This window comes from Coenobita brevimanus, chromosome 28 (genome assembly GCF_032717465.1).
Source record: "Coenobita brevimanus isolate Jiangsu-jjx chromosome 28, ASM3271746v2, whole genome shotgun sequence".
Classification (NCBI taxonomy): domain Eukaryota; kingdom Metazoa; phylum Arthropoda; class Malacostraca; order Decapoda; family Coenobitidae; genus Coenobita; species Coenobita brevimanus.
This window is the reverse complement of record NC_136981.1, coordinates 9,820,159-9,836,665: the sequence shown is the minus strand read 5'-3', so window position 1 is coordinate 9,836,665 and position 16,507 is coordinate 9,820,159. Positions and strand designations below refer to the sequence as shown.

The 16,507-nt window shown below is 42.1% G+C and overlaps 1 protein-coding gene across 1 annotated transcript in view; it reads left to right on the top strand.

The window, feature by feature from the left end:
- The first annotated feature begins 1,658 nt into the window (after positions 1-1,658).
- Positions 1,659-16,507, top strand: part of LOC145394682 (cocaine esterase-like) — a 38,728-nt gene continuing 23,879 nt past the window's right edge. Inside the window, exons 1-2 of the mRNA XM_080268458.1 lie at positions 1,659-1,737; positions 5,836-5,995. Of these exons, the coding sequence (XP_080124584.1) occupies positions 1,660-1,737; positions 5,836-5,995 (238 nt within the window). The 5' untranslated portion in view covers position 1,659. The remainder of the gene's footprint in view (positions 1,738-5,835; positions 5,996-16,507) is intronic.

Genomic DNA, 16,507 nt, shown 5'->3' with positions numbered 1-16,507 from the left:
CGGAGAAGGTGAAGATAACAACGGGCCTTATTACGATGAATATTACTTTGAATCTTACACCTCAGTATCTCTTATTACCTTGAATATTACTTTGAGTATTACACCTCCCACCCTCCCACTCACTTCACCTACCCTGCCCCTCCACACCCACTCAGTCACTCAACCCTGCCCCTCCACACCCACTCATCCACTCAATCCTGCCCCTCCACACCCACTCAGTCACTCAACCCTGCCCCTCCACACCCACTCATCCACTCAATCCTGCCCCTCCACACCCACTCATCCACTCAACCCTACCCCTCCACACCCACTCATCCACTCAATCCTGCCCCTCCACACCCACTCATCAACTCAACCCTGCCCCTCCACACCCACTCATCCACTCAACCCTGCCCCTCCACACCCACTCATCAACTCAACCCTGCCCCTCCACACCCACTCATCAACTCAACCCTGCTCCTCCACACCCACTCAGTCACTCATCCTGCCCCTCCACACCCACTCAGCCACTCAACCCTGCCCCTCCACACCCACTCAGCCACTCAACCCTGCTCCTCCACACCCACTCATCAACTCAACCCTGCTCCTCCACACCCACTCAGTCACTCAATCCTGCCCCTCCACACCCACTCATCCACTCAACCCTGCCCCTCCACACCCACTCATCCACTCAACCCTGCTCCTCCACACCCACTCATCAACTCAACCCTGCCCACCCATCCCACCAGTCCGACCACCCATCAGACCCGTTGTAGCTGATCATATGATTGTAGTAGTTAAAGAAAAGAAAAGAAAAAAAAAAAAAACTGCGGCACACGTCTGCCATGTTTCCAGCCTGCTGCCTTAATTATTTATAACAAGCAGGGGTCCGGGCCAAAAAGGCAAACACTCTAATCCTATTTGTTCTGGTTTAATCTTTCTGTCTTCCCCAGAAAGACCAGGTACCTCTTATGCTTTTGAAGAGGGATTATGAGAGGTCCAGGAGCACTGTATTTCAACTTTTGCAGACTAATTCACAGTATTTGTGCGCACTTGTTTACTCTTACCGGTGACCTCAAAAGACCTCTGACTGGTGATCTCAAATGACCTCGGAGGTCAACCTCACATAGCCTATGTCGGAACTGGAGGTCATCTGAGTCTCCATGTCAAGAATTGGGCTGCTGGGTCCAGTCGTTTGAGAGTGTATTACTGGTGACCTCAAATGACCTCCAACCAGTGACTTCAAATGACCTTGGAGGTCAACCTCACATTGGTTTGGGCGTGGTTGAAGGGCAAACAAACAAACAACGCTACTCTTTTATATACATACATTAGTTCTAAACTTGGCCATCACGAGTGTCACTTTAGCAACTGCAACGCACACATCTAAATTCACCCAAAGTTACACTTGTCAGAACTGTTTAGAGAGTTCTGTATGCATCCCCCTCGATTTCCAAAGAGGACAGACAGACAGACAGACAAACGCAAACCTTTTCTATCTATCTATCTATATATATATAATCATCAGCATTATTATTTTTCTTTGCAGCCAGATACAATGAGAATAGAGAAAGAGTATTGGACGAGGTATACTCCCGCCTTGACCAAAACGGGGATGGAGCTGTAGAGGCGAGTGAAATTAGGGGCTACTGTGACACCTCCACCCACCCCGGGGTTAAGATGGGGGAGATCACGGAGGCTGAACTACTTGGGAGGATTATTGAGCTGTTGGAGAGCAGCGGCAAGACGGATGGCAAGGTACGTGAGGGTTGTGTTTGTGTTTTGCTGTGTATGTGTGTTGTGAGTGTATTGTAAGTGTGTGTGTGTGTGTGTGTGTGTGTGTGTGTGTGTGTGTGTGTGTGAGTGATCTTTTGTTGCTAGAATGGATAGCAAGGAACATTTTTGGGTTAAAATGGACAGCAAGGAACGTTTTGGGGTTATATGGGTGGCAAGGAATTTTGGGAGTTAGAATGGACAGCGAGGAACGTTTTTGGGTTACGGTGGGTGGCAAGGAACGTTTTGTGGATAGACAGGCTGGCAAGTTTTTTTGTTGTTGTTGTTGAAAGTATGGCCTGTTTTTTAATGGATGGCAAAGTAGATACCGGTACTTTTTATTGAATTCACTGCTTAGAACATACTTTTTAAGTTTCACCCCAATGCTTTTTTCTTATCACGATCATGCTCCTTTCAAACGGATTTATTTAGCTCAGCAAAAGATTTTTTCACACATGCAGGGTTAGATATAGCCTTCAGTAACCATTTTACCGAATATTTACCTCTTTACCGTATATTGACCTCTGCCATATAGTTACCCCTTTACCGTATATTTACCTCTTTACCGTATATTTACCTCTTTACCGTATATTTACCTCTTTACCGTATATTACCGTTTTACCGAATATTTACCTCTTTACCTTATATTTACCTCTTTACCTTATATTTACCTCTTCACCTTATATTTACCTCTTTACCTTATATTTACCTCTTTACCATATATTTACCTCTACTGTATATTTACCTCTTTACCTTATATTTACCTCTTTACAGCATTGTATTTTCCTTCCCCTCCTTTTCAATGAGCTAAAGTCGTTTAGAGGACCACGAATTCCACCAGTAGGCCATCTGGGCAAAGTTTCCATAGAGCGTTAAAAAAAGAAAAAAAAAAAAAAAAAACTTTAGCACCAGTTTTATGAGAGAGAGAGAGAGAGAGAGAGAGAGAGAGAGAGAGAGAGAGAGAGAGAGAATCATTCTGAATTTTTGCATGTAGGTAGTAGAGGCCAAGACGAATAGATTCGAGCTGATTGAAGCAGAGTCGAGCCATTCTGACCGAGCCGAGCCATATTGACACTTATTCTGTCTATATCTGTGAAGTGAGATGCAGCATACACTTACACAAGACTTGTTTAAATCTGTTAACTGAAACACGGCACGCACTTACACACGCCTTTAATATAAATCTGTTACGTGAAACGCAGCATGTGCTTACCCAAGACTTTTATATAAATCTTAAGTGAAACACAGCATGCGTTTACCCAAGACTTTTAGCTAAATCCATTAAGTGAAACACGGTATGTGCTTATCCAAGACTTTTATGTAAGTCTGCCAAGTGAAATGCGGGATTGGAAGTGTTGAGAGAAATACTCTGAGACAGAATGGCCATGTGGAGAGGATGGTGAATGAGGGACTGAGTAGAAGAGTATACAGTAGATAGACAGAAGGTAGGTAGACAGATAGGGTGATAGAAATGTAGCACTTACCCAAGAATTTTATAGTTTTTGTAAAATAAAAGTCATATAATTGAATAACCCTTTTACTACTTGCAAGATTGAGTGAATTGACCAATACTACGTTCACTCTAATATGGCAAAGATCTCTAACCCCATTCAGTGCAGTTGATGGCTAAGTGTGGGCAGATTGGAGGATCAGTCTGACTAGTGACCAAGGAGACTCATTCTTAACTCATAACCAGGGGTGTTCGAATTTCATGGAACTAAGACGCAATATTCGGAAGTGGACCAGTTTCATCAGATGATATTAAAGAAGCCATGTTAGCCAGAAGGAAAACCTGTATGTCATCGAGGTGAAGGGACTGACGTAATAATTCTGTTCTGGAAAATTTTGAATAATAATAATAATAACAGTCGAGATTAAGGCACTAGCTGGTGATGATGATGATAGTTATAGTAACAGTAACACTACTACTACTACTACTACTACTACTACTACTACTGTTACTATTACTATTACTACTACTACAACTACTACTGCTACTGCTACTGCTACTGCTAATAATAATAATAATAATAATAATAATAATAATAATAATAATGACCATTAACAACAGTAAAAATATTCATAGTAAAAAAAACTTTAAAAATGGATATAGTTGAGATGATGGCCTTTGATGATGATGATGATGATAAAAACAACAGTAAGAAAAACAACAACAACAACAACAGCAATAACCAGGGGCGTCCCTAGAGATTTGGGGGCTCGGGGGGGCTGGGTCACCTAATTCTCAAAACTTATCTAATATCTCAGCCGGGATTGTCGGGATGATAAATATATATATTTTTAAATATTAATAAAAAAGCTTATAGATTTTTAAGGATTGGGGGCCCGGGGGGCAGTTTCAAACAGTCCCCCCTGCCCCCCTCAGGTACGCCACTGGCAATAATCTATCTATCTATCTATCTATTGTCAGACGCCTCAATCCCGTTTGGGGTGGTCACAAACAAATCGCCTCCAAGTCGCCCTGTCCCCCGCCATTTCACTGCCCTGCTCCCAACTCACACCCCCCTCTCTCATATACCTCTCCACCCCATCCCTCCATCTCAACCTCGGCCTCCCCCTCCCTCTTCCCCCCTCCACCTCACTCACATACACTCTCTTCGTCAGTCTTTCACCCTCCATCCTCTCCACATGGCCAAACCACCTCAGTGTGTTCCTCATAACGCTTCCTATCACATCCACATCCACACCACAACGCTCCTTTATATCCTCATTTGTCAGCCTGTCTCTCCACGTGACTTCACAGGCTCCTCTTAAATAACTCATTTCCACTGCTGTCACTCTTGACTTGTGTCCTTCCAACAACGGCCAAGCTTCACTTCCGTACGTTAGAGTTGGTATCACAATACTGTCATGTAGTAACTTTTACACTTCCATGCTCACTTCCCTGTTTCTTATCACTTCTTTCAAAGAACCAGCAACATTTCTTCCCTGCTGTACCCTTTCAAGCACTTCACCCTCCAAACCTCCATCCTTACTCATCACACTACCAAAGTACTTAAACGTACTCACATTTTCCAATTCCTCACCATCCAACCTCGCTGTACATTCGCTAACTTCACCTCTCTCAAAGACCATAACTTTACTCTTCTCTACATTCACCTTTAGATTCCGTTTCTTACACACACTCCCAAACTCATCCACCAAGCCTTGCAGCTCCCCTTCGTCTTCACTCAACAACACAGTATCATCTGCAAACAACAGTACAGGGAGTTTCCAAACACTGCCCTCTCTCACTAGAGCCACTCCAACATCCACTGCCCTACTGTATATTATAATGATCCGATTTCTGTATGTTTGTTTGTTACCGTAATAGCAAAAATGGCGCATGTAGCGCAGATTTTTCTTAGCGCAAGGTATCGTTAAAATGCTCTAACTTGAATAAAACAATTTCCAGTCCAATCGGGCCACCTGTTCCCCAGTTATGGCTCATTTCTGAAGATAGGAAGTAACTTGACATCGAGTGGAAGGCTACCGAAGGCGGCCTTTAAGCGAGTAATAGTAAAAGTAATAATAATAATAACTGAACGGCACTCAGGAGAGCCATACCTCCGCCAAGGCCCAACATGCCGTTCCTATTAAAAGCATATTTGAATCCGCTAGATCCGGAATATTATATGGATCCGCGCCAAACTGTACACATTCGTAGATACCAACATCCTAAATATGCCTGATTTTTTCATCAAGATCCATGCAATATTCACTGAAAAATTTACGAAAATGTCGAAAAACGCCCTATCTCGCAATGTTAAAGAAAGTGAAAAAAAAAAAAAAAACTGGATCCGCACCTTTATCCGGATCCCCACCAAAATTTAATGGAGTCTATTCTGGGCCAAGGCCCATTCTTCTACCACGTTTCATGGAAATCCGCCCAGTAGTTTTTGTGTGATCTTGATCACAAACCAACCAACCAACAAACAAACAAACGGACAGGGGTGAAAAAGTAACCTCCTTGGCGGAGGAAATAATAATAATAATAATAATGATAATAATAATAATAATAATAATAATAATAATAATAACAACAATAACAATAATAATAATAATAATTACTCTCCTCTGCAGGTAACTAGAGAAGAATTTCACAAGTTCTACGCCGGCCTCACCAGATCCATAGAGGACGACAAGTACTTCATCTCTCTGGTCACGGATATGTGGACAAACGCACCAAGAACGCTGGACAAATCGAATAACGACAGCAGGTTGAATCGCATAACAGAAACAGGTTGATGGAAAACCAGTATAACTGCATAAGGAGAAGCAGTATATAACTGCACAGGGAGAAGCAGTGTAATTGCATAAGGAGAAGCAGTATATAACTGCATAAGGAAAACCAGCATAATAATAATAATAATAATCATAATAATAATAATAATAATAATCTATCTATCTATCTATTGCCAGACGCCACAATCCCGTAAGGGGTGGCCATTTGACTTTGAGTTATTTGTTTTACGGGGAGGGGCACTAATCCTCCACCAACCCACTTGTTGACACGTAGGGAGCACGTATGGTTTGGTTATATGGTTACCACCCAGCGTAGTAAATGGTTTCTTGGCTTACAGGAAACCATTTGGCTTGTCACTCAATGTAAAGCCACCTGTAAAGGAAAGAAAAGCAACAGGAAGTGACAGGAAAGATGGGAGAAATATGAAGAAAGGAGGGCAGGCACAGAAAAAGAATGGTAAAGGCTAAGGAAGAAGTAGGCAGCTCTACATCAAGTGAGTGGATGATGGTCGCCACCATAATAATAAACTTTATTCCAGACTCTGATATTACATTCTATTGAAGATAACATGGGTGCACATTAATTTTCTTACTAATATACACCTAAATACTAAATAAATAATGAATATAGATACACTGCATATAGAATAAAGTACAGTACTGTATTGAGGACATTTTATACTCTACCAGTATTCAGTAACTCTACCCAGTGTTTTCTGAGTTTAGAGTGGAAGCTTATGCTGCAAGAGGGCATTTCTTTGATGATGCAATTTCCGGTTGACTCAGTACGACATATAAAGTTATAGCCTATGCAAGATTTCTCAGTTCTCCCTCACAGGTCCAGATATTAATGAAAGGAAAAAGAATACTGGTGCTGTCATACTTGAAAAGGCCCAAAAAACGTTTTAGAGTACTGTGATAAGTAGACTGAAGGCTACCTGCACCAGAGATGAGCGGTGTACACAGGGAAGCAGTCTGTGCGGAGGAGGTTGATCTTGACTTCCCAGCTGAACGTGACATTTGCGCAGTATCACACTGCCCTGCGCAAATAGCTGCTTACACTGCGTCCCTATATCAGCATCATCCGAAAGGTCTTTGGAAAGCAAGTGACCGACATATTTTACATGGTCAGTCTCATTTAATGGCTCATCTAATAGTCTGAATATTGGTATCATCATTCCTTTCAGTAACTCTCCCTTACAAATCATTATTGCACTTCTGTCACAGTTGAACTTAATATCATGACTGGGCCCAAATGCTTCTCATGTTTTAAGCAGTTTACTTAACCCAGCAGCAGAGGGAGCCATGGCACATAAATCATCTTCGTACATGATGTGATTAACCAGTTTGTCATTAATAAAACATCCAGTCTTCTGAGAATTCAAGGATGGGATCAAGTCATCTACATAAATATTAATCTGGTACAGTATGGTGACAATATCTCACCCTGTCGTACGCCATTGATGACTAGAATATAGGAAGAGTAAACATTATCCCACCGAACACACATTTTCTGTCTAGCGTACCAGAATGGAAATATTCTCAAGATACAACCCGGGATATTTGCTCTACTTAGTTTATCAAATAGAATAAAATGACCCACTCTATCAAAAGTTTTACATGCATCCAAGACACAAAGAGAGACACTGCCATCGGTCATGCGGTAGGACTTAATTAATTCTTTCAAAACATACAGTAGATGTACTGATCCGTGCCATGCTTTTAAAACCAAACTGGTTATCATGGGTGGATAGATATTCCTCTAAGTCAACAAAATTCTAACACATTACTAACAATTCTAGCAAAAGCAATTGGTCTATAATTGTCCCTGTTAGTTATTTTACCAGATTTATTCTTTATCACAGCCGCAAGTATGACGGATAACTATGAATCAGGGAGGAGTCCATGTATAAAACAAAACTTGTAAAGCATGTAGACAAGAAGGAGTACAGCGAAGGTGAAGCATGCTTTAGGTGTTCAGCATAAATGCCATCTTAGCCACAAGCTTTGTTAAGTTTGAGATCAGAAATAGCATTCTTAACCGCAGTTAGGCTTACCCTAACGTTGTTATTATATGGCAGGTTGGCTGTTGGGTAATTTACTACCTCATTTCCCAAACAGCTAAAAAGAGACTGAAAGTGGTCTTTCCATGGCTCGGCAGTATTACATTCACCAGAAACACCGTCCACAGAAGTGGGACGCGGAGAATGAGAATCATTGATACTTTTCACTTTGTTCCAAAATCGCTTAGAATCAGAGTCAGCTAGATTTTTTTTTTTTTTTTTTCAAGAGCTTCACTGTGAAGAACATCGTTATGTCTCTTAATAAACCTTATGGCGTATTTACAACGCGCTTTTGTGAGTTTATAATGATAAAAAATAGGGCCTTGTCTTGGCCTACCAGCAGCATCCCAAACAGTGTAGACATCACGTGAGGTCTGATACAGGTCACCCACACACTCCGACCAGCCAGGTTTACAGTAGTTTCTACTACTGTTGTGGCTGGACAGAACATCGCAACCGGCCTGCCTCAAACATGATAAAATATTGTCATACAGTCTCCCTATGGTAAAGTATATGATGATTGTCCTCACAGTGCATGTCAGTGCAGTTTGCTGCTTCAGGTACTGTTACTTCACATAGTAGATTATCAGTTAGGGTACTATATCTTTGAAGTTCCTGATCAGTCAACTGGTCGTACGTAGTCCTGGGAGAAGTTTTCTAATCCATGGAGCTCAGTTCAGGCTTTTTTTCAATAGAAGATTTAATGAAAATGGGTATGTGGTCCTCAACAGAAATACTGTAATTAATGTTAGCCTCAGTAATGGCATCATGGCAATGTGAGCAACACACAACATGGTCCAGCCAAGACATGCACCCCAACCACTGCACACAAAGGTGTAAGAGGTACAGGGCAGAGGTAAATGAGAGGAAATTAAGATATTCTCTGTATAGAAATCAATCATATGTCGGGCAAAAGGGGAGTTTGGACACTGCTTAAACTAGCACTACAATCATCCATGAGGACTAAGCAAGAGTTATCAATGTCATTAAGTGTAAGCATTCAGGGCATCTAAACAGTTCATGTAATTTTCCTCATTTTCATTACACTGGTAAGGAAATTTGACACCGATAATTGTCGTTACTTTGTCAGCAAGATTTACTTCAATGGCAACACACCGATCTAATTTAAAATCTAATGGTTTAATATATTTCTTTCACTTTGTGTGCCATAAAATGACAACACCCCCTGAAGGATGACCCCACAAGAGACCATCCCCAAGGTCAATGGTTGAGACATCAACTCCATGGAAATCTTTATGTAAATTATTGATACATGAGAAGTCCTGCTTGGCTAACCAGTCTCTTGTATGCAAATGATGTCCTTACAGTTCAGAACCTGTAAGTGATCAGGTAAGTAGGTAATTTCTTGTATTAGATAGACCTTTACAGTTATAGCTATCCACTAAAGGTTATCCTTGGTATTTTGCATGAGATCCATTGACTATTGGTAGCACCCACACTGCAGCCCTTTCTACCAGAATTACTAGATCTTTCTCTCCACCACTTGACAAGAGCCCCTTTGGGACACACACACTACCTCATGAACACATTTGGGTTGGGACATTCACAAGTTATCAAAATGGAAACCCTCTTTCCTTTGCTCACCTTTTCAACAGTTACCTCTAGATCCAATCTTTTCTCAAGGTGGACCTTCATAACTGCATAAGAAGAAGCAGTATAACTGCATAAGGAGATGCAGTATTAATGCATATGGAAAACTGGTGTAACCGCATAAGGAAAACTGGTATAACTGCATAAGGAAAAGCAGTATAATCGCATAAGAAAAACCAATATGACTGCTTAAAGAAAGCCCGTATAACGGCATAAGGAAAAGCAGTATAATTGCATAAGGAAAACTAGTATAATCGCATAAGGAAAACAGACTGAATCCCATATGACGAAAGGGTTGAGTCTTGGGAAATCTGGGCCCAGTTAGGGTGAAAGGACTAGAGTGTTTATCTACGTATTCTGTTTAACACGTAGAATGGAAATTATTCTGTAGGACTCTTAATCTCGTCAGTTTGTTTTCAGCTGAGGGAACTGGGTCCATACAATGAAAACAATGGCGTGATTGCGTGAAATATGATTCGCCTTAGTTCTGAGGCAGGAATCAGTCTCCATGGTTACTGGTGAAAGCATCCCTACAGTCCAACTACACAGGGCCGTCAACTGAACTGAAAGGGGTTTGTGTGGCGGATGAAACAGATTGACTATAATTATGCAGCTACTCAATTATATCACCCACTCACTCACTCTATCTACATTTATCTGTTTATCCATCTGTCTCTATCTCTGTCTAAGTCTATCTTTCCATGTATATCTCTTTCTGTCTCTATATCTCTTTATCTCTGTCTATATCTGTCTATCTTAATCTCTATCTATTTATCCATCTATGAGTTTGGTATACAGTATTATTGTTTTGCACGTCACAACCTCACACTGTGATGTAACTTTTAGTGTTATTCTACTTCCATACGTTTATCCAGATTTTCAGATGATTATGGTCAAATTATGGACGATTTTTTGTGCAAAATGTGGCTTGAAAATAATTAACGAGGTCCCCCAATAACAAAAAAATAATAAAAAGAAAATCTGTCCTAAGCTTACCTAAAAGTTTTCAAAATATCGAGAAAAAAAAATTCAAAATGCCGTAACTGTGGTATAGTTATTTTGTTGTTTTGTTTTATAGGTACAATAGAGTGGTATATACATATCACCCCTCCCACTCTCTGCATTTCTCGTGTGTTGTGGGTACGGCTCAGTCAGCGGTTTATATCCTTCCTTCATCATGTATTTCCCACTCCCATCGCCTCAACTGCTCCCACACCAGCACACTGAGCCGTTCCCACAACACAAAATCATATCCCCAGATGAGTCTCTAATGAAGCGCTGTTTACAGACTCTCTTAGACGCTGTGGGATTAAATCAGTAAGGCTTAGGTGCTGTGGGGCCTGCTTAATCGAGTGGAATACGAGCTTAGATGAGAGGTCCTGTTCCGAAATGCAACTTCGGGAATATATCGGTAAGGGAGAGGTGCTATAGAGTCTACCGAGTGGAATACGTGAGAGATGGGGGGGGGGGAAGGGTCGGGAGTCTTGCATACTTTATATGGGGGATCACAGTCCAAAAAAGTTTAAGAAGCACTGATTTAATACCAGGGCACAAGGAAGAAACATTACCACTCAGCTACAGTATACAGACACACGCACCAGTCATCACCATCATCATCATCATCATCATCATCATCATCAGGTGCTGGAGAGGGGTGCCTTGATGTGGTGGCACTGATATGATTGGGTGGTTCCGGTGCCTGGTTATACAAACGTTCCTCAGTTCATTCCCTATCAACCAAAGGGAGGAGGGTGGACTGCAGGATTGGGGAAACTTCAGTCTGCAGTTCACTGGATTCACATTCACTTAAATCTGAGGTTGCAGCTACTATTAATACTACTACTACCACCACCACCACTACTACAACTACTGCTACTATTTTCATCATCCAGAACTTTTTTCGCCGCCTTTGGATGGGATGAGGTAGGGTCCATAAAACAAGGAAAGAGAAAGCACGATAGAGGGAGCAGTGGGCCAGACACAGGAGTAATTCACGCACCACTAACACCGCTGACATCCTGCCCTCACTTCCCAGGCCTAACCACCTGCACACCAATTATACGAGGCAACGGCAGGCCAGTGTAGGCAAAATTATCACTGTTTTATGCCTGTTTTCTGTTATTTGAGAGGAGCGTATGGAGTTATGTGGAGAGAGACAGACATGTGAGGAAGTTTAGAAATGCTGTGGTGTTGATGTGGATGTGCTGGATGAGATAAAGGTGTCTGGCTTTAAATAGATTGATAGACAGATAAAGAGAGAGTCTTTGCATAGACCTCATATTAGTAATGGTGGTAGAATCAGCACCTGAGTGAGGCTGCGAACACCACACAATTTCTGCAGCCACTATACTGAATAATGGAGTCTTAGCGCCAGGTATCTAAGTCCAATATGGCACTAATTCAAAGCAAAGACTAGCCATGGGACAAACGAGGAAGCAAATGTAAGGGTGGTTCTGCAGTAGGAGTGGTCTTGGCAATGAAGTGGTCTTGGGTTTGGTGTGGTTCAGCGATGAATTGATAGCACTGAAGTGGCTTGGGGTTACAGTGGCATGGTGATGAAGTGGCCTAGCGTTACAGTGACTTGACGATGAAGTGATTTGACTGGGTAGTTGGTTGAAAGGCTTGGTTCAGGAAGGGACGTCAATGGGAGATCTTTAAGATATACATGCCATGATACCCAATGTTAACGTGAGAAGAGTAGAGGGAAAATAAAGGCCGGAAGAAACAAGTAAATATCAAGAAGAGAGGGAAGACGGAAAAGAAGAGGAGGACGGTAAGGAGGGAAAGACTGAAGACTGAAAGACCACTCTTCGTCGCCGCTCATGACAAGCAGGGATACTGAGGAGGTATTCTTTCCCCCTCTCCCTCCCTCCCCAGGGGGTACTTTTCGTAACCAGATATTGCCACTGTACCCAAAAGTCTCTGTCGTAGCTACTCCGTCTGAACTCGGAAGCTACTCCGTCTTTCAGTACTATTCAGTCTGATGACATTTTTAATTTCTAGCTGCCACCGAAAGATTTAATTCAACTCAAGATAGACCTCTAGCAGTGAAAGGGTTAATGAAGGCTAGATCTAACTCTTCCAGCTCGAAAAGTCTCTCTAAAGCTAAACAGTACAGTACATAAGCGTACAGTACACTCATAAATGCTGACTGTAGATGAAAAGTTAACGATAAAAATTACAGAACCATAACACTTGTCGTAGCTCTCACTAACAGGGAAAAAAAAAAAAAAAAAAAAACTACGCGGGAAGATTGAGAGTGTGAAGGCAGCAGGTGTTTGGACGCAGCAACTCCATGAACCGTATTTATATACCATCGTGACCCTAACTCGTGTATCAGGCTGCTTGTCTATAATTCTATCATCACTCTTACAGTTACCAAACACGTCACAGTCAAACTAGAGCGAATATGAACGAGAAAAAAGACAAAACTATCTGTGATAACAGTAGTTTCCTGCCATCTATAGATATCGTGCACTAAGTCATGTATCAGATTGTTTTAAATTTATCTTCGCTCGTACGAAACACTTTACAGTCCAATAAGAGTGAAATATCAGTTAACTGCTATGGAGAGTAGGTAGTCGTACAGTTTCTCGTAAAAATTGGTTAGGACACTTAATAAATACGGCCGTATGTACTTGTTGCAACTGTTCAGGATGATATAACAGCTTAGGGTGATACGGCAGTAGGTGTGGGTTATAACAACTCAGGATGACATGCAAGGTCTAAGGAGAATCCAGCAGATAAAAGAATGTACGTGAAGTAATAGAGTTGTCGTATAAAGGTGTGGCGTCTCAGGTCACACTGTCTCTCCTCCGCCCTCTGCTCAATCAGTCATGAGTAAGTTGACGATGGTTCTAGTCGTTGATCGTTTGTTTCCCCAAAACACCACTTCTCAAGAATTCAGTGGCGCTTAAAACCTCAAAATGTCATAACTTTCAACTCGTAAGTAGGACTGTAACAGAAAAGTGGTTCTTTTAAACCCTATAATTGTCCCTCACAGTATCATAAACGAAATCATAAGCTTTCGAGAATAGTTTTGAATTGTTTCATAAATGACATCACAGGTAAACTGCTTTTTTCTCGTCTGCTGAGGGACTGTACTCGTATTCTCGTAAATCTAGTAGGCTTACTGGGTGGAATGTGTCATGAATGTATTGAGAGTTATTGAAAGGATTAAGCAATGAAAATATTATTTGGTATACCCATGAATTCATTCATATCGGCGTGTTCTGGGATGGCTTAATACGTGTGGTAAGTGTTATGAGGGATGATTTAAATATTAATACGTGTGGTAAGTGTTATGAGGGGATTTAAATATTCATTTGGGCGATGCAGCTCAAGAATATGAAGAGGTACTTGGGGGATGGACATATGGCACGAGGTATGTGGAAGGGGAAGGGATACTCGAGTTTGGGGAGACAATGAACATGACTGTGTGCAACACGCATTTTAGGAAGAGAGAGTTTAAGTTGAGTACATACTACTCTGGGGGAAATAGCAGCCAGATTGACTGTTTCCTGATCAGGAGGGCTTATAGGAGGTTAGTGAGGAATGTTAAAGTTACAGGGAGAGAGGAGTGTGTGAGCAACACAAATTACTGATCTGTGACATGGTGCTTAAAGAGCAGGTGATGAAGAAGAGGACCTATGCACCCAGGAGGAAAATATGGAAGTTGAAAACCAAGCAGTAAGAGATGCCTTCTATAGCGAGATGAGAAGAGTGATGACTTAACGGGGAACTGTTGACAGAAGTGTTAATGAACCATACAGAGCTCTCAAGAACAATCTCCTGAAAATGGCTGATTCAGTGTGTGGATGGACAAGGGGTCCTAAGACATGAGGTAACACGGTGGTGAGATGGGGGTGTGGAAGCCACAGTTAAGGGGAAAAGAAAACTTCAGGGAATGGAAAAGGGGTAGTAACAGAGAGAAATAGTTGGCTGCAAAGCGTAGGGCTAGAAAAGAGGTATACAGGGCAAAATCTGAGTCTCAGAGACTTACTGGATATCTCAAATAGCGCTGAAAGGAAGAATATAGTACTAAAAATGGTAAATCAGATGAAGAGGAAAAATAGGGATATTACAGGTGAGCAATATCTGAAGAATGATGAAGGAAGATAATGGTGGATAATGAGTATATTAAAGGCGCCTGGAGAGAGCATTATAACTGACTGCTGAGTGAGAGTTTGACTGGAACAGGGAAGGTTTGGAATCAGGAGATCCAGAGTTTGGCCCTTGGCCTTTGATTGATGCTGCTACTGTGACTGTGAGCAGGACAATAGGCAGGATGTAGCTGGGGAAGGCGGCAGGTGTGTCTGGATTGACTTTTGACATGCTGAAGGCCTCAGGAGATATAAAACTGGGTTCAGTCATTGATTTCATAAATTCGATTATGTACGAGTGTGTTGTCCCATATGATTAGCTGAAGAGTGTGATTGTAAGTGTGTGCAAGTGGAAGGGCGATACCGTAGAAAGAGGAAATTATCGAGGCATAAAACTTTTGAACCACATAACGAATGTAATGGAGAGAGTCCTAGACCTAGAACGTATGATAAGCGAAAGAGTGAATATTGATGAGATGCAGTTTGGGTTTATGTCAGGCAAAGGGACTACTAATGCCATGTTCATTGTACGACAGCTTCAGGAAAAATATATAGGAGAGAAAAGGGAGCTTAACTTTGCTTTTGTTGATTTGGAGAAGGCCTTTGACAGAGTCCCGAGGAAGGGATCGGGGAGTGGCTGGTTATATTGGTTATGGCTATGTATGGGGGTACTCGTGACCAGGTGAGAAAAAACAGAGATTTGAGTGACGAGTTTGCCATGAATGTTTGCAAGCATCAGGGGTCAGTCTTGAGTCTCCTATTGTTTGTCATGGTGCTTGAATTTCTCTCACGTGACTTCAGACATGGATTCTCGTGGGAGGTATTGTATGCTGATGACTTGGTGATGATTACAGAGAATGGAAGGGAGGCGGAGGTACATATTTAGGAAATGGAGAGACAGAATGGGGCACAAGGGTTGGAGTGTTAAATGTGGCTAAAACAAAAGTGGTGATACGTAGGGCTGCTGGCGGTACTATCAAAGCAGGCGGAGAGTGGCCATGTGCTTTTGCCACAAGGACGTGGGAAGTAACTCCTTCTTGTGCAGTGTTTGTGATAAGTGGGTGAATAACAGGTGTGGACGTATTAGAGGTGACTGTTGATAATGCTGATATCGTGTGTGTGTGGTATGTTGGGGGGAAGATTTATTAATTGTCAGGAGTGAAAGGACTGATCTTGTTGGAGAGTCTCTTGAGTGTGTGGAACAGTTTTGTTATCTGGGGGACATGTTACGTGCTGAAGGTGGGGCTAGAGCTAGCTCTGTGACTAGGGTAAGGAGTGTTTGGAGGAAGTTCAGGTAGCTGTTGCCTCTCAAAACTTACAGGTCTCTCCCTTCGTGCTGAGGGATCCTGGTATGCGGCATGTGTTAGGGATGTAATGCTGTTTGGTAGTCAGACCTGGACAGTAATGGAAGGGGATATTCGTAAGCTCAAACGCACAGAAATGATAAGGAGTAGGTGGATGTCTAGTGTGTGCATGAATGCGAGATCTGGGGGAGCTAGGACTGTATTTGAAGAGTTGAGAGGAAAGATGGGACTGGAATGTTTTGATGTGATGAGAGGGGTGGATTGAGATGGTTTGGGCATGCTGAGAGGATGGAGGATGACAACTGGGTGCTGAGGGTGACAAGTGTGAACGTCAGGGGTAGCAGACCAAAAAAGACCTGGGACGAAATCATAAAGTGTGGCATCAGTCACATCAGGGATAAGGGATGAAATAGGGAGGATGCCAGAGATC